Source organism: Fundulus heteroclitus, chromosome 1 (assembly GCF_011125445.2).
Source record: "Fundulus heteroclitus isolate FHET01 chromosome 1, MU-UCD_Fhet_4.1, whole genome shotgun sequence".
NCBI classification, from domain to species: Eukaryota; Metazoa; Chordata; class Actinopteri; order Cyprinodontiformes; family Fundulidae; genus Fundulus; species Fundulus heteroclitus.
This window is the reverse complement of record NC_046361.1, coordinates 36,009,784-36,037,626: the sequence shown is the minus strand read 5'-3', so window position 1 is coordinate 36,037,626 and position 27,843 is coordinate 36,009,784. Positions and strand designations below refer to the sequence as shown.

Genomic DNA, 27,843 nt, shown 5'->3' with positions numbered 1-27,843 from the left:
CTTTTTTTAGGATTATTTCAGGCCTCTGTGTTTTTGTGATTATACCTCAGAGAAATGCATGCTAAATAACAGGGAAAAAAAAGGTAAATTACAGGATCAAAAACTCAAAAATGCCTATTTTTTTTCTTTTCTTTTGTACCCTTTTGGCTGTTCTCCAAATATATTTTGCTTGAGAAGTCAGCATCTGCTGCCAGCGTAACAAAGCTGTTAGTTTATAATTCAGCAGCTCTCTTGATTACCATGGCTTTGATTATAGCTGTGGAAAATAACAGCTTCCTTCTAAAAAACAACCGACCATCCACTCTGCTTTGTACTGTTCTTTAGGGTCTGGTGTTTCGATGATGTTTCTTCGACAATTGCTATCACTGGGGACATTTTTTTGATCGGTTTAGATCAAATAATAATCTCGTTACCATTTTTCAAGAAGGAAGAAAGAGGATGCAGTCCAAGTAAGGCAAATGTGTGTTGATCTGTATGTAGGGAAAAAGCAATAATTTAAAAGTTTATAACATGTAGCTGCAACCAACTAAGCCAGATGAGAGCCCAGCTCAAAAAAAAAAACAACCTGAGCCGGATGGGAAGGAAGGCTTTAAAAAATCTCCAAAGGTCACTTTTGGAGAACTGCATTAATGTGTGGCATCCTGGGTCCATCAAGACTCCAGAGAAGCTGTCAGACGTTGGGTACATACAGGACTGTCTCATAAAATTAGAATATTGTGATAAAGTTCTTTATTTTCTGTAATGCAATTAAAAAACATGAAATGTCATACATTCTGGATTCATTACAAATCAACTGAAATATCGCAAGCCTTTTATTGTTTTAATATCGCTGATTATGGCTTACAGCTTAAGAAACCCAAATATCCTATCTCAAAATATTAGAATATCGTGAAAAAGTATACTAGTAGGCTATTCAACTAATCACTTGAATTGTCTAATTAACTCGAAACACCTGCAAGGGTTTCCTGAGCCTTGAAAAACACTCAGCTTGGTTCAGTAAACTAAATCACAAGTATGGTAGTGGTTAAGAGATGACATAAGATTCTCACAGTAACTGGTGTACTGACCATGGCATTACTGTCCTTGATTGGCCTGCCAATTCCCCTGACCTGAACCCCATAGAGAATTTGTGGGGTATTGTGAAGAAGAAGCTGAAAGACACCAGACCCAACAATGCAAATGAGCTAAAGGCTGCTATTGAAGCATCCTGGGCATCCATAACACCTCAGCAATGCCACAGGCTGATTGCCTCCATGCCACGCCGCATTGATGCAGTAATCTGTGCAAAAGGATTCCCAACCAAGTACTAAGTGCATTAATGGACATTTTCAAATGTTTGATTTTGTTTTGCTGTTATAATTTTTTTTTACTTGGTCTGAGGAAATATTCTAATATTTTGAGATAGGATTTTTGAGTTTTCTTCAGCTGTAAGCCATAATCAGCAATATTAAAACAATAAAAGGCTTGCGGTATTTCAGTTGATTTGTAATGAATCCAGAATGTATGACATTTCATGTTTTTTAATTGGATTACAGAAAATAAAGAACTTTATCCCAATATTCTAATTTTCTGAGACAGTCCTGTAATGTGTTGAAAATCACTCCTTGCATGTTGTTTAGTTACAGCATGGGACCTGTGTTGCTCTGGGCCTCTTTCCCTCCCTAAGACCTTCAGAACAAGATCAAAATGCATGCCATTTGGAGACAAGAGAGATGTTTTGATACGTTTTCACCAGACAAGTGAAAACTTATCAATGGATTGTTTGGCAACCCCGGTTACTGTCAGTCTGTCCCAGGGCAGCTGTGGCTAGCATGTAGCTCACCACTGTCCCCGTGTGAATGACTGAATGACTTTTGCTCTGTATGAGGGATTGCTGCAAAGCCATGGACAATGCAGACGACTCTCCCTGTAGCTCTACGCTTCTCCAGGAGTGAATGCTGCTTGTCAAGACGTTGAGGCAATCAACTGGGTTCCCTTATATAGGAAATGTTTTGAACAATCTGTATAATCTGACCCAATTTGTATAATCTGATTCAATTTGACTGTGGAAAGTGCCTTGAGATGACATGTTTTCTGAATTAGCGCTATATAAATAAAATAGAATTGAATAGCATTGAATTGAGTTGAATTGAATTGAATGTCGTGTAAAGCACTTTGGGGTCCTCAAGACTTAATAAAGCAGTATTCAAGAGCAGGCCATTTACCACTCATGTATATTTACCCATTAGTTTTGTTTATTAATTTTATTTTGTTGTATTGTTATTTTGTCTGCACCATCAACACCAAGTCAAAGTCCTTGTATGTGCAAACCTACTTGGCGATTAAACTTGATTCTGATTCTGATTTAACATCCCCTGGTACAACGCAGAATGGTAAACTAGCTCTCCTGCTGGTAAAGGGTATTAACAGCAGGGGTTACAATGTGATAAAACATAAATTTTGAAAAAAAATCAATGCGTTTTGTTTTAGCATAACATACGCAGAAACTAAAGGGACTAAAAGGCACAGGGTCATCCTGGTCAAACAAATCTAGATTCCTCAGTCTTCTGAGGCTTGGACGTATCAGGATAGCCATGAGGCATTATAGAACAGGGTGGCAGTTTTCTAAATCTTTAACAGGACATGGAACCAACCTCAAAAAGATGTAAAAATAAATAAATCAATAGGCAGATTAAAAAAACACATTTATATAAAGCTTTGCTTCTGCGTACTTGTGTGCACATTTTCATTTTGTGTGGCAACTGTGTATGAAAGTGAGAGAGAATAAAAAGGGTTTATTTTCTTAAATGAAACCAACAATGGCATTTTCTTTAAACCTTGGAAACATCCATTAAAATAATGGCAAGTGAAATGTGAGAGTCCTTGTGATTTGAATTACTGGCAGCACTTAATGCCTTTACCGCTAGAACGCTCAACAATTAGAGTGTAAAAGATGCATTAAAAACACACAACCATGAGTTATTTAATACCCTCAACCTTGGGGGAAAAACGCAACATCTGTTACTGAGCAAATAATATAAAACAGCTACAGAGAAGATGCTATAAACAAAACAAAAAAAATCTGCTTTACTGAATTGTTCTGATTGTGTTGTTCTGAATTGCTCTGTTGTGTTGTTATTAAGTAAATAAAGGGGAGGAAACTGTCTTAGTTATTGCTCAGCCATTTTCACCACTTTCCCTCCCATTTCAAATGTTGAAGGATAATTCTAAATTCTGCATTAATCTATAAAGGACCTTTGCTGTAGGAAGGTACCATCCGCAACATGAAACAGGCATGCAATTAAACTTTTATTAAATATGAATTTAAAAAATATCAGATTGTAGCTATATCGCCTTTTATGCATGCGGTTGTTCACAAACGTTTCCACATTTCGTCATGTTCCATGCACAAACCTCTAAATATTTATTTGGGTTTTATGTGAAAGACAAACAACGAGTAGTGCATAATTGTAAAACAGAAGGACTAGAGATCAAAAGTTAGCACACAGCTTTAGCTGCTTCAGCTAGAAACCACTGATCAGGCCTGAAACCTGGGAGTAGTGACAGACTCAGAGCTGAACCTCCAAAAGCATCTAAAGACAGTTACAAGGTCGGCTTTCTATCACCTGAAGATCATTTCCAGGATTAAAGGACTGATGTCTCAGCAGGATCTAGAAAAACTAATCCATGCGCTTATATTTAGTAGAATAGATTCACTGCAACGGTGTTTTCACAGGTCTGCCTAAAAAGTGAATCAGACAGCTGCAGCTGATCCAGAATGCTGCAGCCTGCATCCTCACTAAGACTAAGAAAGTAGAGAACATGGACCCGGTTCTAAAGTCCTTCCACTGGCTCCCTGGATCTCAGAGAATAGACTTTAAATACTTCTGTTAGTCTATAAATCCCTAAATAGCTTAGCACCTAAATACATCACAGACTTGTTATCAGGGCATCAACCCTCCAGACCACTCAGGTCTTCTGGCTCCAGCCTGCTCTGCAGAACCAGAACCAGAACCAAACACGGAGAAGCAGCATTTAGTTCCTATGCTCCACTTATCTGGAACAAACTTCCAGAAAACTGTAAAAGCGCTGAAAGCCTGAGTTCCTTTAAATCAAGATTAAAAATGCATTTGTTTAGAGTTGCCTTTAAATGTTAATGTTGAAGTTTGTAGTCCTGCTTGTCTTTTACTGTATCTCAGTGCAATATGGTTGCCTCTGTAATGTTTTCCTTTCCTCTTTTTTTCTTCTTTCATGTACAGCACTTTGTTACTGAAAAGTGCTTTATAAATAAACCTGCCTTGCCTTGCCTAAATAAAAATATCTCTATAGCATTTCTTTATAAACTGTAAAATCTAGGACTCTTCATCTAGTTTTGTTCTAGTGTTGGTTCTGGTTGTCCAGTCGTTCCGGTGTCACAACACGCTGTTGGTGGGGTCCCTCCATAAATATAACATCGTTTTCACAAGATAGCTGACTACCTAGCCCTTCAGCCACACATCTGCTTACCTTTAACAATTTCTTACCTTCTTGTAGTTGCCGGAAGTCAATGTGGAAAACAAGAAATAAGCAGTGAACTTACTAAATCAGGTGAGCAGAGTTAAATCTGTTTTTAGCAGATTCAACAGGTCAAACATATGAAATTATAACTTCTTTTATCAAGTCTATAACTCCTTTTCAGACCAACCGTCTCACTGCAAAGTGAACGGCGAAGTTACATAAAATGCATTACACTGCATTTAGCTCCAGCACGGGGATTGTTATAAAATATCCATTTAACACGGTGTCTTATATAAATCTGAATTTATATATATATCTTCCCAATTATTCCACTGTCAGGGGATTATGCAAACAGAAGACCTTTAACACTTGTAACAGTGGGAAGTACAGAAGTATAGAAATGATCCATGCAGCAGTTGTTGCTTGTACTGCTGTTGGTTGGTGGGCGGCTGCTGTATTTACCAGCGCAGACTGTTTCCTCTGATTTAATGAGCAGCAGGTCCATCAGAGAGCTGATGTCACCGCTCCCCTAAAAGCAAGAGAGTGGGATTTCACCACCTGCTGACTCAAACTATTTAGCAATTTAAGCAGCTTGTTTCACTCCCTATCTCATACGTTGAGATCTGTTGTAGGGGGACCATTTGTGCATGTAAAAGTACTCAATTCACGTCAACAATCACATACTTTGCCTAATTTCCAGGAATATTTTATTACTAAAACTAGCAGGAATTAATCATTTCAATGCAATACAATAAGTTACAGACTGGTGGCAGTGATTTTCTCCAATGTGATGCTGATAATTTTCCCGTTCCTCTTTGGAAAATGACTGAAACTCACTCAGATCAAATGTCATAATTGAGCAGCAACTTTCAACAGCCTGCCACAGATTCTTAGTAGATCTGTATCCATATGCACAAAGAATAACAAAAAGTAAAACTAAAAGTAGCTCTTAGTGACGTCATTTTAGGAAAAATCTCAGAATTTTCATGAACTTTAAGATTTTTCTTAGAATTTTATCATGGTAAGATGAAGCATCTTAGGCCTTAAGTGAACTCCTAAAGTGAAAAATGTAAGGAGGACTTTCAGCGTGCCTAGAAAACTCATTGTGGGCCAAAGTACAGTCACATCCAAAGCATTAGGATGTAAAGCTTGTTTCTCAGATTAACAATACCTTCTGAAAACAACAAACTTTAACAGGTATTAAACACACTTTTCATAAGGCATGATTAATTGTATTTAAATGTTGTATTATTGGTCTGATCTAATATTCTAACTTTATTGGGTTTTCTTCCGCTGTCGTCATATCAAATCATCCTCTACAGTTGAGTTACTAAAATAAATGCACGTTTAAATAATATTTAGTTTTATTGAATATGACTGCATAGCTTTGAGCTGAACTCATAAAATAGTCCAGGGGGTGTTTGAAAGGCAGATGGAGACAGAGTGGACAACTTCAAAGGTGTTGTGCGGTGAAGGCCGGGGAGCAACTCTGATGTAATTTTTGATCTTCTGCCTGAATCTGACTTCCAAAGACCCGGATCAGAACTGAGGTCGGCTCCCTGGGCTGCACTCATTTCAGACCGGACAGAGCTGACCTTTTGATACAAGGGTGGTTGTTTTGAAGCTTTGATATTCTTTTCATTAGCAAACTTTTTTTTGTTGTTGTCAGATTCTGGATTCTGGGAGGTCACTGTGAGCAGTATTCTCCACTGGACAGCTCACGTCATGTAAGGTTACTCTTGTTTTTGTAGCCAGTGATGCCGTTTGCTTAAAACAGAAAAAAAAAAAAAAAAAAAAGAACGAGGAAATATTAGTTCAAATACTTTACAAGAAGAATATAATAAAACATTATTCATCCCGAAGGAGGAAGTTCAACAGCTCAACATAAATAAAAAGCATAAAAACAACAACCCACATTTTCGTCTGCAAAAATATAGAATATAGGCAATAAAAAGAAGATATAAATATGAAAAAGTTAAAAATAGAGCTTGAAATGACTTTATAATTGCTCTAAATGAATGTGCACATGTGTGCACGCGCATTAAGAATAAATAATCATGGGAATGAGAGTATTTTGTATGTGTGATTGCATGCATGGCTGAACATGAGGTGGAGCGGTTCTGCAGCCCAAAGTGTGGAGCCGACTGCTGCGACCAGTCTTCTGACGCTCCGGGAGGCTGTGGAGAGGGTGTCTGCTCTTCTTCAAAATAGCATTCAGTCTGTTCAGCATACCTCTCTCCTTATTACACCTCTCCCTACCACAGATCTGACAGGATCCGGCCTCCTATCCAGCACTCAGCTGGCCTTTCCAGCCAGCTTGTCCAGCTGCTTGGAGTTCTTCAACTCCATATTTTTATTCTTTTTGTTTTGTTGTTTGCTTGTATTTTGTTTATTATGTATGATACCAGTTTTTATAATCAATTTGAATGTCAAGCACTTTGTGATTTTACAGATATGTAGCAAAATGGACTTTTGACCTTTAAAAATTACTTTAAATTTGATACTTTAAAATACTTTAAAATTTGATGTCAGTTATTAAACAGTGCAGTTAAGTCAAATTTATCATTCAAATTGGTTTTATATCTGTGGAAACCCAGCGGATCGCATCGAGTGCCTAACTTTGAAGCAATCCCTCCTCCAGAGGGAGCACATAGTGACAGCGGACCGCCGATTAAATTGAGTCAATCTAAGGGAAGATTGAGAGCTAGCTAGTCTGGATTATCAATGGTTTCACAGAGCTGTTTTCTGGTGACATCTTTTTTGTTCAAGAGGATTGAGAGCAAAAAGTGTCCAGAGATCACCTTTATGGACAGTTTAATTCAATTCCACTTTTTCTTGAGTTATCTTGGCTGAGCAATAAAGAAGTACTTGTAAAGCCCAAAGACGTCTGGGTTCCTCTGATTCCTCAAGGTCAGTGATCTCCTTCCCCACAGACATTGAAGCAAGATTTGGAATTTAATCATACAAGTTGTTTTATTGTAGTCTTTCAAAGTTCTTAGCAGCTCTATTGTCCAAGCTGTTATCATTTTACTCAATCATGTGCATCAAACTGGAGACAATCTGGCTGAAGAGACCAGAGGAGGCAGACTCATCCAAGAGACAGAGCCATTGTTTTTCACTGTGTTACTGAACAGTCAACGTTTTGGCAGCAAGGAATTAGTAATGAAGGTCTACAGGAAGTACACTTGGACTTAGACTCGACTTTATTTATCCCTTGTGATTACTCCTTCAAGGAAATTCTGGTTCCATTATCTTATATAGAGTACAAAGGGCAGAGTTAGAGCAAGATGTCATTAAAGATAAAATACAACAGACAATATAATATTAAAAGAGTGTATATAGTACAAAAGAGCATAACAAAAGTTGTAATGTCCTGGAATATGATTCCTTTAGATATAAAATATCTGCACAGTAAAGAGCGCTTGGATTATTGTAGCCGCACTGCAGAGATGTACTGACCAAAGGCTCATCTGGGACCACTTGGGATTGGAGGAACATTTTATTTAGATTGGGGGTTCCATCTCTGGAGAAAGTTAGCAGTAATCTGCTAATCCAGATGATGCTTGATAAACATCAGACCGGGTAAGAAGGAATGAATAGATTTGAACATCAGTGAGGAGGGGATGGATGGATGGATGGATGGATGGATGGATGGAGGGAGGATCATATTAAACAAAGGGATTTGATGTAAATATGTTTTATGCAGTCATATCCGTTATATTTGTTGAAATGTTGAAATGTCTCAAACTGTTATGGGTCTTTTTTCCCCCCATTTGTGCACCGTTAGATTCCAGCCTCAGTTGTGAAGTGTCTGAATTTTCCAGTTCAGTGGATAAAAAGAAAGGCACTCAGTGTTCCCACTGCTCCTCAGAGCGAGCTCTTGTGTTTCCTACTTACTTCATTAGCTGTCTCTTGATTCTGGTTGAGTGCCGTGGAACAGCTCCCCGTGCTTCTGATCCCCATTCACATGTTTCTGTCTCCCTCTGCAGGGCGTCAGCAGAGCTTGCCGCTTTACTCTGGTTTCCTCACAACATCTCTTCTTTCTGGCGTTCAAAGGGAAAAAACTGGGATTTTCTGCATTCAGTATTTCTACATTATGGCTTAAATCATTCACAAATTGCATCCAACATTCTTGCATCTGGGCAAGAGCCTGCACTGACAGAGAGATATGTAGCAGCATAATAATAATCATTATTGTCATTGAAACACATTCAAATTAAATTTGTCCTCTGCATTTAACCCATCCCTCAGGGCAGGGGCTCCCAATGTGTGGGTTGGGGCCTCCAGGGGGGAGGGGGAGGGGGGGCTCGCGAGGCAACACATAGGGGGTAATGAGATTAGCCAAAATATGAGTAGTCTCCTGACTTCACAATGTCAGAGATATACTGGGGGGGGGGGGGGGGGGTTGATATGGGGGATTTCCAACTTGTCGACATCAAAGAACTTCCATGTTTTTTTCTTCCAAATGTGTTAAATTAATTCAATCTAGAGGGTGTTTTGTGGAAATTCACTCCTCCGTAGCCATAATAAATACTTTTTGTTTATACCAAAATGGCCCTAATACATTTTTTTTTCTTTTTTGTGTGTGTGTGTGGGGGGGGGGGGCAATCACAAAGCCATAATATTAGGTATACATGAATAAAGAACGTTTGGTGAATAAAATCATAACATTATGACCCCCTGAAAAAGAAAAGGGTGGTCGACAGATTCTGACACTGTTATTTTGGGGTTTGTAGGCTGTAAAGTTTGTGACCCCCTACCGAAGGGAGCAGTGGGTTTGCCACTGTGCAGCACCCAGGGGGCGTTCTGGGGCTCAGGGACCTAGACTGACAGTCTGTTGGATTCAAACCTTACAGCTTCCCCAGGATGCAAGGGTCCTACCTTCTAATCATTAAGCCACCACTCCCCAATAAAGCTTGTGATGAGAACGGAAAACAGCAGTAGCAACAAATGAACACCAGATTAGTGTATTTAATCATTGCCTTTATTTGGATTGTTTTCTTTTTAATGCTCCATCTGGTACGTATAGAAAGTGTTTGCCCACCGGAAGCTAATGAAGCTGCTTCACGTCTTTGAGAAACTGATGTTCAGTTTTTCCAGAGAAGTCCACAAGCAAAACTTCCGTTTCCTGCAGGGTCCCTGTAATTTACAAGTTCCCAATGTGTGCGCATATTTTTTCAAAATTTTTTTTTCCTTTCTCATTTTGTTAATGACTGAAACGTGATCCGGACGAAATGCCACGGTCATTACGCCTTTCATTCCTGTCCGATTTCACGCAGCAAATCTGTGTGCGCTCCAATCCCATTACACCAGAGCGCCGCCAAAGGCCGCATGACTCATCCAGGCATATCTGCATGAGCGCGGCGCTGGCAACGCCCACGTGGTGCTTTTTTCACCCAAAAAAAAAAAAAAAAAAAAAACGATGTCATGAGCAGAGACTTCCTGAACACAGGGTTCATTCACAGAGCCCTGCTGCGGACAGGGGACAGAGCATCCAAACATCCTCCGGCCATGTGAGGTCCCCTCTCCCTGATGTTCAGAGAGGGGGTGGGGGATCTGAGGCCGCCTGTGTTCGCTTCACAACCACGTGTGTCCATGTCAACAGCACACAACATTGGCAGATTGAAAGAGGTGATTATTACCATGTCGCGGGAATTAGAAACAAACAGATTAGGTTTCCCGTGAGGACGTCTGCTGGTGTCTCGGATGAGTCACCGTCTGCTCCGCTAATTTTTCCCGTTAATGTGCGCCGCAGAGAGAGAAGAGGCACCTTTCAGCAGCCTCAGCTGTGCACACAAGAGCTAGAGAGAGATTATATATATAATTGTAAAATAAAAAATAAAAAAAAGCCACCCCTTGAATGGAGCCCTATGGACTGGCTGCCTGTCCAGGGTGTTACCCACCAGAAATAGGCTCCAGCCAGTGGAAGAGGACTTGAAGGACAGATGGATGTTTCAAGTTTGTCATATTCATATATACATGCTATACTTTGTTACCTTGCAGCCACGTTGTACTGGTATTGCCTGTGATTAAAGCCCAGCGGTTAGCACCTTTACCTTTTAGCTGGAAGGTCCTGGGTTCGAATCCTGGCGGGGCCTCTTTCGGGACATTCTAAAACGCTTAACGTGAAAACGCTTAACGTGAAAAAGCTTAATGTAGGAAAACAATGAAGGATCATCACCAAATTTCACATGGCCATATCTTGTCATGAAGACTTAAGCCTGTCAAAAAAAATAAACCGAAATCAAACGATTATAGAAGATATCTCGCATTAACGTTTTCTTCTTCATTGGCGCCTATGGCGAGAAAAAGGCTTAACGTGGTTTAATGTACCTAATCAACGATCAATGATCACCAAATTTCTCTTTCATATTGCTCCTAATGAGCACATAAAACTGTCAAAATGTCAAACCCAAAGTCCAAATATTATGGATGTTATCTAACATTAAGCGTTTCTGTTTCCATAGCCTCTATGCCTATGAAATACTTAATGTCATATAACGTCCATAATAATTGGACTTTGGGTTCGATTTTTTGACAGTTTTAAGTGGTTATGATAAGCAATATGTAAGAGAAATTTGGTGATCACTGAGCATTGTTTAAGTACATTGAATCATGTTAAGCCTTTTTCTCGCCATAGGCGCCAATAAAGAAGAAAACGTTAATGTGAGATATCTTCTTTAATCGTTGGATTTCGTTTTTTTTTTTTTTTGACAGGCTTAAGTCTTCATGACAAGATATGGCCATGCGAAATTTGGTGATGACTCCTCGTTGTTTTCCTACCTTAAGCCACGTTAAGCTTTTTCACGTTAAGCGTTTTAGAATGTCCCCCTCTTTCTGCATGGAGCTTGCATGGTCTACCCGTACATACGTGGATTCTCTCCGGGTACTCTGGCCTCATCCCACATTCCAAAAACACGACTCTTAAGTATGAGTTGCATGCGTGTGTGTGGTTGTGTTGTCCTGTTGTAGACTGGCAGCCTCTCCAGAATGAGCCCAAGGACTGCCAGAGATTGGCTGTAACGAACAGGAGTAGAAACGCACTTTAACTTTCACTTGAGCACTTTAACTTGCATATTTAGCACTTTGGATAGCACTCTAAGGAAGTGTATTTGCACATTTCAGAAATAATTGTACACAATTGATTATTACTTATTGTACATAAGTGTTTATTGATTGTTGTCTTTCCTTGTTCCTGGTTTTAGATCGCTGTAGGCACTGCAGCACTGTAGAGTGGTTGGGCCCTGGAGAAGGGCGAGAGAAACTAGAAAACTAGAGTACCAACAAAGTGAATATTTGTGCAATATGTCCATTTAGTCCTTAGTGTTTGTGTTTTAGTGAATGACGTTTTGTGTTTGTACTTACCTTGCCCTCCAGGTCCGTCACTTGAAAGAGGTCTGTGCAGAAACGAGCGCCTTAAGAAGGTTCCAGGCTGGACCAAGGCAGGGAAATGTACGGGGAGCCAGGCTGAGCCGTTAGTAGTTTATGGGGTTTCTATTTATCTTTGGTGTTTGGTTTAGGATTTTATGTATATGGCTTGGGGTTTTATATGGTTGCAGTTATGGTTTATGGAGGGTTTTAGATAGTTTCATGTACTTATCTTAGCATGTACATCCCTGGGAGAGTTTAGTGGTTTAAGCCAGTTAGTGAGACAGTATTGAAGGCGCCTGTTTCCATCACTGCTGGAGAAGACACACTGCTCCCCCCAGCCTCCATTGCACTTTTGATACATGCACTTTGTAAATAGGCATTATAATAATTAGAAGTCGTGGACCACGCCATTTCCTGCCTCTGCATCTCTCCTCCCGCACTTCACGTACTCCAAACATTAAAGGCCAGCTCACATGACATAGGCCCACATGCAAAACGCTAGTTCTGTAATTTCATAAGCATGCTCTGCATATACATTCACAGCGTCAAAGAAAAGTTGTATAAAGATTCTGACCAAAAAACAATGAAGTGGTTTTAAGAATTTTGAGACTTTGATCTAATCCTAAAGCATCTAAAGTTGCTTTTTTCACATGATACTGGCAGCACTTACAAATAGGGCCCATATGGGGAATTGGTCTTTAAAAGCTGTCCCATATAGGATTATGGTACAAGTTGTAATTCACAAAGGAATCTGATTTTCCTGAAGCCCTCTGCCATATGTGGATCAGGTTTTCCTATATGGTTTTTTAACTAGTTAATACAGGTAGCTCATATTTAAGAAGACTATTGTGAGCAAATCCACACTTAATGCCCATCCAGCCTGAGCAAAGTCTCTATGTTGGTTGGAGGGGACTTTTCCAACCCACATGTAGAGATAACTCAGGAAAACACCGGCATATTATTGAAGGTTACCTTTTTACAAAGAAACAAAGAATAATGAACAGAATCTTGATAGTCCTTTGAATATTTTTCCAGGGGATGAGTCTTAAAAGAGAAGTTTGACGATTTTGTAATGAGTGGTGTGTATTTTAAATGAGTCTAATTGAGCTTTGGGAAGGCGACTGTGCTGTGGATCCCAAGGATGTTGCTGGTCCTGGTGGTGCAGGCACCGGAAGGGGGGCAGAAATGGAGCTGTCAGGGCAGGGGTATGGAAAGAGATGTGTGAGGCAGGTAAGTCAGACAAAGGTAAACACAAGGAAGCGTTAATACTGCCACTCACGTTGATCGAGCGCCACTGGAGGCAGCCTGATGAGGAAGTGAAGAAGAGGTGTGACAGGTGCTGCCTACTCAGCCCCGCCCTGTCACAGGTGAGCCGCTAAGACACCAAACCCAGAATGATTAACACACACACGGGCTTGTCCAAAGTCACATCCGCATTTTAACAGGAAGGGGCAAAAATTAAAAACTAAAAAAATCATTGTAAGGTTTATTATGTACTAAGAAAACGTATAAAAGTTAGCCAGCCATTGCAAAAAAACAATGTTATTTGCCACAAGAAGGTCCTCGGTTCAAATCCTGGCCAAGCCCTTTCAGAATGGAATTTGCATGTTCTCCCTTTGTGTGGATGGATTAGCACCAGTGACTCCAGTTTTTACTTTTTGCCCTGTGGACACACTAGTTACCCACCCAGAGGCCACGGGCGGTAAGGGCTCTGCAAGTATGGATGCATTAATAATTATAAAGAACTCTAATTGGTAATGTCTGCAAATCCTAAAACTGCTTGTATTTTTGTTGGTTTCACAGATTAAACTTTTTTTTTTCCACTGCTCATTTCATGAAAGCATCAAGAAATGACTCAAAGGAATTTAATTGTACAGTTATGCATCGTTTACCAGTACAGTTGCACCACTTGATCTGATGTAGTGTCGTAGTCCTTTTATGATAATGATAAAGCTTTATTTATTGCGTCATCTTTTATTTAAAATCTATCAGAAATGTACTGTAGTTGTTCAAAAAAATAGTACATTTTAGAAAAAACAAAAACAGGGATTACATCCTGAATACAAAAATACCATTAGAAGAGATTTTTTTAAAGAGGCACAAAGAGTCATACTGAAACATATACAAGACATCTACAAACAAAAAAAATAATGAAGTACAGCATTAATAATCCATCAGTTAGTAAAGGTTTCAATATTGTGAAAATAAAAACAAAGAAAACTATTATGGATGGATCAATGATAATTCAGAAAATTGAGAACATAATCATGACTGAGCTCTATTTTAGATAAATGATATTTAAAAAAAAAAACAGCATATTGCTTCCATTTCAGACATTCTTAAAAAAAGGTATCTTATTTACAGAAAAAGGGGGAACCATTTAATACAGATTACATTCATTTAAAGTCAAATGCATTTGTGCTCTGCTGGCTCAATGAGAAATATTAAATATCAAATTTTAGATGCAATATGACATTCTACAATGACCATCTTCAATATGGAACATATCAAAAACGTCTTATATTTCACTTTGGATAGTTCACTTTACATTTCCTTTATTACAGTAACATAACTCACTTTTTTAGCCACTGTTACACAGTGAAATTAGATGTCTCAAAAATAAAATAGTGCTGTCTCAATGAAAATGAGCTGTATTAATATATGAGTGAGTGTTGCAGCACCACCTCCCTAAAAATGATGCTGCTGCTTACAGATAATACGCACGCCCCTTACATCTGCAAACGGGAAGCTTTGCATAGGCAGCTTTTAGTATAACGATTATTACTGCAAAGAAAATAAGGGTTATACAGAACGATATACTCAGTTTAAGCTTCGGGTGCATTTCTATAGGCTGTGGATAAAAACCACAGAGGTCATCGGGAATGGAAAAATGCAAGATGGGCATTTTTATTTAGATTCAGAGAAAAAATGATTAAGACCAAATTTTAACCTGTGCAATCACCGGCTAAAAAGTGCCACAATCTGAAAAAAAAACAAATATTGTTAAGTATTTATAGACATTGAAATGTTTAAGTTAAAAATATCTAAATTTTAGGGGTGTAAATCGGCAGTTTTATCACGATGCGATGCCACATCGATTAGCTAAGATGACGATAGGATGTTTGCCGATATCACAACGTTTGTCACAATACAATTTCCATTAAATTCAATTCACAAGTCTGCAAATTAAATGATGCAATATAATCTGCCCATCTAACAATTATTTACATTGATAACTCACAAAACTCAAATGTGATTTTACTATTTTATTCCTAAACCCTTACAGGCATCAGCCCTTTAAATCAGACAGCATTCTTTTAATTATAAAAAATAATAATGATGATAAGTTAGCTGTTCACTATAGTCTTGTGAATTTCAAAATAAAGGCCTATCTTAAAGATGCCAATGTGGATCAATGGTTTCATTTTGCATTGACGTAAATGGATCATTTAATTGATATGTTGATGTGGATCGATGTATCGTTACACCCCTAATAAATATATGTATTGATATTTAAATAGTTGGTGTAAATGAATAAAATGTATATTAATCATAAGTTAAAAGCAAATAGTTACGTTATTATGTACTTTTGTTTATTTATTTAAAGGCTTGGGTTGCTGTATATGGAGGCCAACATCGCTGTTGACAGCGTGATTGGCAAATGAGCTGCTGAGCAGGTTAACCAATCAGATGTTACGATCTCTCAGCTGTTAACCAATCAGATGTTACGATCTCTCAGCTGTGTCAAAGTGACAGTTTAAGTTGTTTCATGATAGACAATTTAACTAATACTGAATTTATTACAAATAATTTTAAACACATGAGTTCAAATGTTAATACTTTTGACATGTACCTATTTAAATGTATTAAACAAACTGAAACATTGAAATAATTACTGATACTTTACTTATTCATTAATTTTAGTTATTGCTATTTTATTTATTAAACTGATCACGCATTTAAAAAAAAAGATTTATCACATTTATTTATAGGATTGTGGCACTTTTGGCCCATGATGTGCTCAGGGATACATGTAATATTGTTTCATCAGAAGTTGCTGTAGGCTAATGAATGCTATTGAGAAGAAGCATTAAATATTAATTTACTCCAAGTCAAATGATAGAAGTCATAACATTGACCACCCTCTATTTTAAAACAGTGCATAATAGGCAGTGTCACAATAGTTCATTTCTACATTAGGCCGTGTGCGTTTGTCTCCAAGCAGACAACTGCACTCAAAATGAGATGATCGGCTTTGGACAATCTACAGAAGGTTACAGACAAATGAACACTTTGTGCAAGTAGACCTGGCAATATAACAAGCCACAAGAAAACATTGGTTTGTGCTTTTCTTTGTGGTATAGCATTAACCTGTTACTCTTTTTTTTTTTTTTTTTTGGTGAACCAGCTGTATGCTGCAAACCACATCTTTGCTATTATAAGGCCAGAAGTGTGAGTTTATTGCCTGAACAGAGTGGATAAAAGCTGTTTTAAGGACACATTTAAGAGATCATTTCCCTTTATTTCACCCTTTGCTCTCTCTCTCTGATGGTTTCTGAGGTTGAACTTGTAAAGATTTTTCATCAAAAATAAGGTGCATGTCCCTGTGATTCCTCAGTAATCCCTGGTGGTGCTGGTGGCAGACGCTATGGGTAAAATGAACTCCCGTGTTTGCAAAGTGTTTATTGCAGGAAACCGTCCAAAGCAAACACGGCAACCAGGCGCTGACGTTTTCGGGGGGTTTATATTTAAAGAAAACAATGACCGCGAGAGTTATTGTTGAAGAGGGGGTGGGAGGGGGGGAGGAGCGCCACCTTGCTGGAGAGCAGATGATTGCACTGATGCGTGTCTGTCTGTGGGCAGCACAGGAAGGGGAAGGAGGCTGCCGCTTCCTGCTTTGCACGGCCGTCTATGTGTGACCTCTGGCCTGGACGCCCGTCAGATCCTTTCTGATGATCTCGTTCACTGTAAAACAAGAAAAGAGAAGGGTGTCAGACAGGATAGCGTTATCTTAGGTAGTAGCAGTCGTAGAACAACCCCCCCCCCCCTCCCACCTCCGTCGGACAACATAAAGACGTTAAACTATTTAATTCTTGAAATACGCTCTCAGGCTTGTGATCCAGATCTTTCGCTTTTAGCTAAGACGAAACATAAAAGCTGCACAACTGCTGAGGAGCCTCTGGAGGTAAGCAGCTGTTGCACAGCCGCTTACACGTTCATGTCTTCACACATCAACAGAAGAGGAAGGGGGTTGAAATGGAAAGTTTTATAGTGTCTTAGTTCTAAAAATAGGTTTGTGTTTGTGTGCGTGTGTGTGTGTGTGGGGGTGGAGGGGTAACCTGGTATACGGTACCAGCCAACAAACAACTCTCACGTTTTCTTTCTTTGTTGGGGGATTTTTTTTTTTTTTTTGTGTGATGTTTTGCTGGTAAACTAAACCAGGCCTTCCTCATAATAAAGAGAAGGTGAAAAGGGGAACCGCCTGTAACGTGCGGCTCTTCCTTCCTCAGCCACTTTGCCTGCTCAGGTAGCTCTGGACCAGGCGACAGAAGAATGCAGACAATGCGAACGACGCACGCCGCGCCACCCGTCCGGCTGCGCCGCCCCGTCTGCGTCGACCTCTGCCGTCTGAGAGCCATCTGCGCTCTCGGACACACGAGACGGGTGCCGGTGCTCCCGCTTTACCTCGGAAAACTCATTAGGTCAGATGAGTAATAGAAGCGTTTCACAACAGGCCAAAAAGGCTTTTTGGCAGGAGCTGGAGCTCTCACAGCATATCCTGATTTTGAAACCATAGAGACGAGCAACACTTGCTCACCGGCAGCCGAAATGTTAAAATGTAAACCAGCGATTCACACGCTGAAATGCAATCTATATTTATGTATGTACAGGAAATATGAAACTTGCATACATTGAAACAATATACAACCGCATGTTGCAGGAAAAGGTCGCGTTTAATAAAACACGGTGGTTATTACTTTCACTTCTTTTTTACAGTGATATAATTCTAGCCTCATATGTAACAGAGAAATCTACATTTTCTGCCATCTAATGCAAATTTTTGGTAAAAGTGGAGATGAGTCATTTCTTTAAATTCAAAGCGAATAAAGGCAGAAACAGTGAGACATTTCACTCGCCGCTCTCCTTTTGTTTTGAAGTTAGAGGAATCCAACTAGCTTGTGTACGCCCTATTTTAAGCCCTGATTTCCATACCGAAGAGGCAAACAGTGCGACTATTAAAACCCATGCAAATCAGACACCATACCTCAGTTTGCCCTTGTAGGTGAGATAGAAGTCGACTCTGGGAGGGAAAAGGCTCTTTCCATTTCAAATAATCAAGTATACAATGAGCAGCGCCTATCTAACAGTACGCATCCCACTCCAGAGCCAGGGGGATCAGCATTTTAAAAAGAGAACAGGGTTGATTCAAGTCAGAACGAATCTAACCAGGACAGAGACCGTTGGAGAGAAGATTTAGGTCATATTAACAGCTAAAAACTCTAAATTGCTAATATTATATCCGACATTGCTACAATTAATGTTTGGTCACAAACTCCTTCCCCTTGCTTTTACTTTTTCAACCCCTAAACCTTGACAACATCAGCTCATTCAGTAGATGTGTGGTATTTCTAACTTCTTTTTTTTAAACTATTTTTTCCCCTAATGAAAATAAATAGATGTTTTTATATCACTCAAACATTGTACACTTTAGGGCTAACTACCTTTCCCTACATTAAACTAGAAACACCATTCATACTCTAAAAAGGTCACAAGACATTAAATAATCCAGCTTTTGGATATCCTTAATGTTTTCTTTTTAAATAAATCTACAATTTAGGTTTTTGTGAAGTGTTTTGATCAATTTCTTTTCTGCTCTGCTGATGACACCTAATCTATTGCTTGGATAAGTTGATGAGACGGTGACTAAAAGTCTAATTTTCTGTATATTCTGAGATAGAACAACACTAAGTGATCCCACCCTAACAATAGCAAAGTATCTTCAAACTTGGTAACAATGCGGGTGTTGCTTGATTGATAAATTTAGCTGAATTGCTCAAACATCACATTTTCACCTTGATCCAGAAATGTTCACAACTCTTTCAAGTTTCTAATAACCAAAATATCAACTTTTTAAAATCAAATCCATGACATCTAGTGCACCTCAAACCCAGCATCTCTGCAGGTTAGGTTCCAAACCTCTATCATTATGTCCAAAAGCATAAATTACCACACAAACATGTGATAATTATCTATTAATATTAATTGACGGTTATCTTTTTAATCAATTTGTTCTGAAATTCTCCAAACTCGTACATGTGAAGAGAGAATCACGTGGTCGTCAGTATTGGGAAGCATCAGCTAACACGAACAGATATTCATGAGCCATTACCATCCCATAATAATCCACCGGCTAATATTCAGCATATCCTTTCATGGTAAAATGTGTGCAGCAGCTGCAGTCTGTAGCTCACAAACCGGCTTCCTGTTCATTACAGGAGATAAAAAAAACACTTTATTTTGACTCGAGTCTCAGACCACGAGTCCGAGTCAAGTCTCGAGTCTTTAGGGCACGAGTGGAAATGAAGTCTGAAGTCGTACGTTTGCACCTTCAGCGCCACTCAAGCTGCCATTTCTACTTTAAGCTGTACAGGAATTGGTCTATGCAACTATTAGCAACTAGAATATTTGATTTTCAAAACGAATATTGCTCTGGTTTCTGTCCATTATAGGTAGGATACAGGTTACTGTAATAAAACAGAATAAAAATCCCCTTTTTAAATCTAAGAAAGGCTCCATTCACCAGGCTAATATTAGTCTGTCCTTCAGCATCTCCCCGGTTTGCTGAGTTTTGCAGATGGGGAAACTGAACACAGAGCACACTTTATAACGCAGGCAGCATCTGAGAATCCGAGACTGCAGGGACGGCCAAAGCGAGCGCTCTGCTGTCGTCACAGCATCAGCATCCCTGTTTATTTTAGCGCACAGCGGAATTCCCTGCGACACCCAATGCCTTAAAGGAACTCGCATCTGCGCGGCGGTGCTACGGGAGTTTTACACGAGTGCACAGCAAGCAGCGGGACCGCTGCAGACGGGCGGCACACAGTGGGGCTTTGCTGGTCGCCATGAACGGTTGGCACGGGGCGGACCGTTTGAGGGAAGCCAGGGGAATGCTGGTCAGTTCAATAGGCGAGTGTCTGACTCCTGAGTTCTCAACCAAAGAGCTTCGCTGTTTACAAACCAGGGTTGGGAAAAGAGGGACGCCCTGGACAGAAGCCGACTCAGTTGCTGCCCACTGCCTGGCACAGGCTGGAGAGAGAGTGTGTATGTGTGTGTGTGTGTGTGTGTCAGCTTCATAGGTCAAGTATGACTCGATCAGTGTGAGAAAGCTTTATGAGGCAGTGTGAAGGTGGCACCGCGCTGAAACCAAAGAGAAAAGTAGAGAGAGTAAACTAGCCAGGAGTAAAACCACACATCTGGTGTCGGGGCCTGAAGTTACTGGTGGCCATTGTTATTCTTTCACACTATACCGACTGCAAGTAATTGTGGCTTTAATGTGAACAAAAACTGGACTACAGCTCGCGATGTGAAACACTGACAGCTTGGTTATCGTCTTTGATAAAATGACAGATTTTGCATCGCAGTCTGGGTCATAATCTGCGTTGCTAGCGGGTCAGTTTAGCCCTCAGGACTGATGTACTGCCGAGTTATGGTGTCTTAATACTATGAGCCTTTGTTTAGACGGACTACCGTACCAAACACAGACCCAGGGATTTCCTTCGTCTCTATTTATGAGTAATATGATAACAAGGAGTTGTTTGTTTCCTTCTTTGTAAAACTAGAACATAAGGGCGCCTGGCAACTGCTTTGATTACGTCTGTTTTTTGTTGCCTTCATCAGCAAAACTATGTTAAAATACACTCCACATGGCTAATGTGTTAGGTTACTCTCTTAAGGCTTATAAAAAGGCAAAATATAATAAGTTGTATTGTTTAACATCTATTGTTAAAGGATCTTTAAATTCTTATATTGGTTTTATTCCAGGTAATGATTGTGCAGCCAGATTGTACCTCGTGGGAACACAAACGGATGAAATGCAGTGATTTTGCCTTTTCTTTTGTTTTTTGCACTACTCTAAACAATTAACAGTTTAACAGACCGACAGCAACATTAAAAGCCTTGCCTTCTAAAGCGAAGCATTTTAAAAGAAAAGCAAATATCGCAGCGTGTGCATGACATAGAAACTGCTTCACGGGACGCCTGAAAGCATGTTTGCACCGGTCGGTGAGATTGTGACCGGTATAAATCAGGCTCTGACGTGAAGCCGAGAGAGGCGCCTAAATGGGATGGAAGTGAGCTGAGACTAATGTTAGCCCACCGGACTGTTGCCGTGTGCTTTATCTTTCTGCCCTGATCTCCACTCGCTGGAACAGTTTCACCTGCTCTGCCCCCCGGCTTTATTCCACACCCACTGACTCCGTCACTCCCGGCCATTCTAAGCCATGCCGATTGTCCCATTTCTTATTTCTTTTTTATTTGCAAAACATGGCATGGAATTAGCAATGCTATACATATGTGACTTTTATGATGTAAAAGGTAAGTCGGGCTTCTAAGCACATTTTGTTTTGAAGATTAATTATATAAAAACATGCCGTTTAACCTGTGGTCTGTTCTGAGCAGCAGCTGGAGGTATGGGAACCGACGCGAGGGCTGACGGTAAAACGCCCTCCGAGTGGGAGACCTGTTGAAATTTGGGTTCAGAGTGAAAGAAAACGTTTCAAAACTTGTGAATCACAATGGGCCTCATTGGAGATGCAACAAGGTTTCAACCACACTATCGTGACGATACCAGGATGTGGCGTCTCCGCTACCAAAATGACTGCAGACTGTCACACATGGCTTGATGAGTAATGTTGACAATTTTACTTTGGTCAAAGCGCCTTTGATGCTTCTAGGATCAAACTTCTTCACCTTTCAGCCAAACCGAAGGGGTTTTCCTGATTATTATTTTCAATATTGGGAAGTCCCTCGTTCTCATTAAAGCAGCACAGTGCAGGTTGGTAAAAAAAAAAAAAAAACATCTGTTAGAGAGACAGGGCACAGCCCCACTGTTAATGCATGTAACATGGCAACATATTTTGTCAGTATAAATACATTTCTAATGAGAAAATTCACACAAAATGCAAGCAAATTATTACAAAAATCAAGTGATACGTAATAAAGTTGAAGACAAATTGTGGAAAAGCAATAAAAAGAGTTGAAATAAGTGTGCATTTAGGAAGCACTCCTGAACTCCGATCAGTGAAAGTTAATATCTGATGGTGAAACTCTAATTTATGGCCAGTAAGAGGTTGTTAATTATCGAGGAATTTCCCCATCCTGATAGGTAAAAGTAAAGAGCACTCACAATACCATTACAACCTTGCTGCTCCATAACAACAAGAGATAAGGACCAAGAAGGAATGCACTCACCTGCAAAAGTCACTATGCATGTTTACTGCACAAGACTTCACCGCAGAAGGAAAAGCATGTTCAAGCTTTTTTTTTTTTTTTTTTAAAGCTGGCTGCTGAATATTACGACAGGTTCATGAAATTACTGGGAGAGCGCAGTCTGTCGGGCTGGGCGATATGGACTAGAAACAATATTAGCTGGATTGTGTCTGAATGCCTCAGGATTCGTTTGGCTGCTTCTACAGGTAATTTTTTTTTAACAAAGAGCTGAAGATAAATATAAGAAACGGCTGGGAAAAAAACCTACTGGATTACATAAAATTTTACTATAACGCAAAATAGACCATCAGGATTTAAACTATAGTCTCATCTTATAAAATGTATTATTTTTTTTGCCTTCTACTCTGTAAAGACATCCAAAAATGTGGTCTCATCTGAAGCAGACACGTTGTTTGGAGAGGAAATGGCACCGCTGGGACATTCCTGAAGAAAATCTAAATGTGAAACAAGGGCCAGTTTCTAAGCAAGAGAATTAACCTAAACACACAGCCCAGAAAATTCTCAGCTGTGTTCAGAGAAAGAAAATATAGCCACTGGAAAATGCCAGACATCACATGACTTCCATCTCATTGTAAATCTATTAAATAAGTGAATATCTGAAGACTTACTGTGGAAGAACGGCATAAAAACACACACAAGCAATAATGCATCAGTTTCTCCATGTGGGGGACATCTCAGAGCTACAGCACTTTTTCTTAAGTGTTAAAGAAGGTTGTTTAATATTTATTTTCCTTTGTCATTCCACTTAAATCACACATAACTTAGTCTTTTTAGATTACTTTGATCGACACAGACCTGACACTGGCATGTGGAACACCTATTCCCCCTGCTCTGCACGGCTGCTAATCCAAGACGTACTTTTCCAGAGCTTTGCAGGACAGGTGTAAATATTTTTTAAATTTACTCGAACTGATGGATTCGGAGCTTTGGAAAAATCTGATGGCAGGATCAAAGAAGGGGGCCAGTTTTACTATTTCTCCAATTCCTTGTTAATTCACAGGCTCACCATTCTGTTGCTGTTTACTGTGGAGGAAAGCCCTGCGAGCCCCATCCAAAAAACACAAATTCCACTGCAGGCCGCCTTTTTTTTTTTTTTTTTTCTTCCTTTTACTCCATTTCATTTTTTCCACCGAAACACATAAATACACACAGCCCCTTCCCTTTTCCTGCAAACCACCCTCTACCCCCCCTTTGCTATCTTACAGGGAACGGCCTGAATTTTGAGAGGGCAGCAGCTGCAAATAGATATTTCTTTTGCCAGATTGGCAGAATCCTGTGGTCGGAAAAAAAGCTAATTCTCTGGTGGGCTCCCCCACAGGACAGAGGGGCGTAAGGCCAAGGAGAAATCCGGGCCAACTATAACAAACAGGGAGGCTTTCCCCAGTTCTCCCAGGCAGCACGTTCCACTGTTTGACAATGGTTACCATGGAGGTTGTTTTTCACTTCATAACAGTGTCAACATGTCCAGGCGGCCGGCAGTGACACTTTTTTTCTCCCAATGGCTCCGTCTTTAGTTTAAAAAAAAAAGAAAAGAAAAAGCACATTTCCTGATGTGCGCTGGTGCCAGGTGAACCCGTGCAACCAGCAGTGCTGGCTGGAGCTGGAGGATGAAAACCAGCAGCAACAGCGCCGTAAAAAAGTATCAATACATGGACTACACTGCAAAAAGGGAACTAAAAGTAGGTAAAATCCTCTTGAAGTTAGTGTATTTTCTTTGATTTGAGCTGGTAAATCCGACTATTTGCCAATGGAATAAGATTTTTGTACTTAAAATAAAAACAATTCATGTCTATCATCTTATTTGAAGTGCAGTTTAGCTAATTATCTTATTTTAGGGTTAGAAATTCTCATTCCATTGGCAAATAATCTTATTTAGTTGCTCAAATCAAGGAAAAATATACACATTTTAAGGAGATTTTGCTTACTTTTAGTTCCCTTTTTGCAGTGTAAAAGTAAAAAAAAATTATGCCTGAGTTGGAATGAAAATGATAACAATTTTCAAAATGTTTAACAAATGAAAATGTGGAAAGTGTGATGTGCAATATCTATTGGGCTCCTTGATTTAATAATTTATGGAAACACCTTTGGCTGTGATTACAGCAGTATCTTTCTATCAACTTTAAACATCTGGACAGCCAACAGCTGCTAACAATAGTTTTCCAAGTCATGCCAGGACTTCTACATTAGATTTAGGCCATTCTGACACACTAATGTGATTTGATCAAAATTATTCCACTGTAGCTTTGGATGCATTTAGGGTGACTGACCTGGCAGAAGGTGAACCTCCACCCCAGACTCCAGTCTCTCTGCAGCCGCTAACTGGTTGTTTAACTCAACGGGGAAGCTGGTCAGAGTTGATCTGTCAATCAACTCTGACCAGCTTCCCCGCGGAAGAAAAGCATCCCCACGGCATGATGCTACCAAGGTTGTCACGATACTAAGATTTCAAACTTGATACTGGTACTAAGAAAAATACTCAATACCTTTTTTCATACTGCGGCAACATTTTCTGAAGGCACAGGTTTATTTCTGGCTAGGAGCAAAAAAATATGACCCATTACAATATGACAAACTTAAAGGTGTAGTGGATGATCTTCTCTGCCTTCGACTTCAGGGGGGGATCACCTTTATTATTGGTTGTCCCACATGCCAGTCATTGTGTCGCGCTCATGTAACGCCAGTGTCCGTGCTCGTTCCTTGCTAGTTTCCGCTTGCTGGTTGTGCATGCGCACTTCTAGCGTTTATGTATCCGCTTAGCTTAGCGGTTAGCTTAGCGGTTAGCTTCGATGTTAGCCATTCATTGTAACTCCACTGCTCTCACCGTAGACTTTGAACATGGCTGAGAGTCGCCAGAAGCGAACTGTCTTACAAGTTTATGAGAAGAAGAGGAAGGCCTCAGTGGAAAGAAATAAGACCAGAGTGGATTTGGGAGATTCTTTCAAACAAGTGGAAGACCAGGTAAGGGCTTGGGCATTCCTTGTCTACATTTCTGGAAAAATCGTCCAGTCTACCTTTAACTAACTTCCTTTATTAGGGAAAAACCAACAGGAGACAACTCAGCCCTCCTCTAGAGAAATATGTGTCACTCCCGTGTTTGGTAAAACAGTAGACAAGATAATACTTGAAATAAATATAAAAAATCTTTACGTTGCAAAAAAGGAACAAAAAGTAAGTAATCCTTTCTTAAAATTAGTGCATGTCCTTGATTTGAGCAGGTAAGTAATTTTATCTTTGCACGGAAAGTTACTTAGCAGCATCGGAGTAAAAGGGGCTCAATATAAATGCATCCCACACGTTTCAGAGTTTTGCATGTTTAATAAAAGTAGATCCTCTATCACTTAGAAATGATAAATTATAGATCTACTTTATGTTGCTCTATAACAGAAAATCCTATTAAAACGCATTACAGCTTGTAAGTTATAACGTGACAAAACGTGAAAAGGTTGAATGGGTATTACTGCTTTTGCGAAGACCTCCTCCTTCAAATCTCCACCGACAAAGTGGATAATGCGCCACTTTACGGAGCTTGTCACTTTGCTTTCAAAGATAAAGCACCTTTAACACCAAAAACAAGGAAAAGGCTCAACCTCCCGCCTGCTTCTGGACGCGGCTCGTCATTAATTCTGTCAGAGGGTAGCCGGGTTGACAAGCGTACGTATAAACATATGACTCAAACCCTCCACTTCAGATGGAACATAGCTACACCTCCTTGCTGGGATTGTTTTAACAGTTTTTTTGGCTCTGTTCAGAGGATACCGCGCAGCACAGATGCGAGTGAGAGACGGCGCAGATACTGTAAATATCCTTGAATTGTTCTCAAGAGAACTCTTATCTCTGCTCCCAGTTCTTATCGCCCTTTGCTTTCAGACACAGCAGTGGCTTTGTCCGCCCGCATCACGGACGACCCCATTACATCACTCACAAGGGGGCATAAAAGTAATAACTTACACTCACCGTCATCTAGGTAGGCCTGGTCCAAGTTCTCCTCCTTGATCGTCACCCTCCTTTGTCCGTCTCCCGCCGCCTCCGCCGGCTGCGTCCCAGGCGACAGCCGAGCTTTTTGGGGCTCCTTCTGCCCAAACGGCTGCTGCTGAATGACGGTGGGACATGGCTGCTGGTGAGTGAGGGGTGCCTGGCCTTGGGGGTGTCCGGGGGATTGGGAGGCCGCCTGTTGGGGGTAGCCGTCGCAGAAGAGGATATGCTGGTTCTCAGGCTGAGGAGGAGGGAGAGTCTCCGTGTCTCCAGCTGTGAGAAGGTGGTGGTTGGTGGGAGAGAACTGGATAATAGAAGGGTGCTGGCCTGCGCTGATGGGACCTACAGGCTGAGCTGGTGAACCTGTGTGGACCAGGACCGACCGGTGAGGGTCAGGCACGCCGCCGCCGGTGTGCCACGTGCTGGGGCTTCCACTGAGGCTCTTTCCGCCTCGAGAGTAGACGATAGCCGGGCTCTGTTGCTGGAAACGCGCGTCTTGGCCCGGAAGGCTGGAGCTGAAACGTTGACAGGAGGCCATGCCGGACACAAGGCCGCTGTCTGGGTGGAGGATACTGCGAGGGCTGTGGTAGTAGGACTGAGGTGATAAGCCCAAGATCTGAGGAATACCAAAGCCCATACTCTGTGCTTCATATTCATCTAGAGGTTCTGTTTTTATGGCAGGAGCTGGAGGATGAAGATAAAAATGAAAAAAAAAACATTAGACCATTTTTTTCTTCCCCAAAAACAAGAGAACCCAAATCCCCAGCCAAATCCTTACATGTCAGTGGGGTAAAGGTGAAATGCTGAGGCTGGCTGCGCTTCCGTTTGCCGTTGATAACATAGAAGTTAACTTTGACGGGTTGGCACACAGACGGATCACGGTAAGACGGCACTTCCACAAACAGCATGCTCTGCAAAAGAAAGAAAAAATAAACCTCTTGGTCTCTCTTCTTTATTATGAATCCATGTTAGGTGTTGGTCCTGGTCTGCAGACGAAAGCTAGCTGCTAGTGTGAGAGGAGCTAAAATCAAATCGGACTCCTGCCATATTAAACCAACTCCGATCGCAGAAATGCCATCGTGGTTCAATTAAATGTCACTTTGTGAATGTTTGGGTGGTTACTTTGGAACACCAATAATTATCTACACCAGAAAATGAGGCAGGAAATGATGATGATTGCCCTGTGAAACGTCCTGAAAAGAGAAGGAGTCACAGTAACGAGCCAATAGAAAAGAAAGGAAGTGCGAGGACCAGTTGCCTGGTACTCAGAATAAACCTCAATGATATTTTTGCTTAATGCTTGCTCCAGTGGTGGACGAGTCATTTATTTAAGAAAAACAGGCAACCAAGGGAGCAACGGGTTACCAGGAGGTAGGCGCATCAATAACCAAATCGTCCATAAACAGACGACTAAAGTAAATATAGAGGGTTCACTCCAGGGTGCAAACCACTCGTAACATACAGTCAAAGCAACCCAGGGCTGTATTAAAGCAAATAAGTGTACTACTAATGAAA

General features: G+C 40.4%; 1 protein-coding gene and 1 long non-coding RNA gene across 5 annotated transcripts in view; both read right to left on the bottom strand.

Moving 5' to 3' along the window:
- Positions 1 to 5,724: 5,724 nt before the first annotated feature.
- On the bottom strand, positions 5,725 to 11,877 carry LOC110366951. 2 transcript variants are annotated; one of them, XR_002427114.2, is made up of 3 exons: positions 11,842 to 11,877; positions 8,374 to 8,519; positions 5,725 to 6,243 (listed from the first exon to the last, which is right to left on the bottom strand). It is a non-coding gene; the product is annotated as an uncharacterized LOC110366951 (long non-coding RNA). The 2 variants fall into 2 exon arrangements; XR_002427115.2 differs by lacking the exon at positions 11,842 to 11,877 and adding an exon at positions 11,638 to 11,704.
- A 1,820-nt stretch (positions 11,878 to 13,697) lies between these two features.
- Positions 13,698 to 27,843, bottom strand: part of nfatc2a (nuclear factor of activated T cells 2a) — a 32,465-nt gene continuing 18,319 nt past the window's right edge. For 2 of the 3 annotated variants that reach the window (XM_036141849.1, XM_012853244.3), the window contains exons 8-10: positions 27,107 to 27,239; positions 26,305 to 27,012; positions 13,698 to 16,812 (exon numbers count right to left, since the gene is read on the bottom strand). In XM_036141849.1, coding sequence (XP_035997742.1) covers positions 16,757 to 16,812; positions 26,305 to 27,012; positions 27,107 to 27,239 — 897 coding nt within the window. In that variant the 3' untranslated portion in view covers positions 13,698 to 16,756. The remainder of the gene's footprint in view (positions 16,813 to 26,304; positions 27,013 to 27,106; positions 27,240 to 27,843) is intronic. The other variant, XM_012853251.3, reaches the window with a different exon arrangement.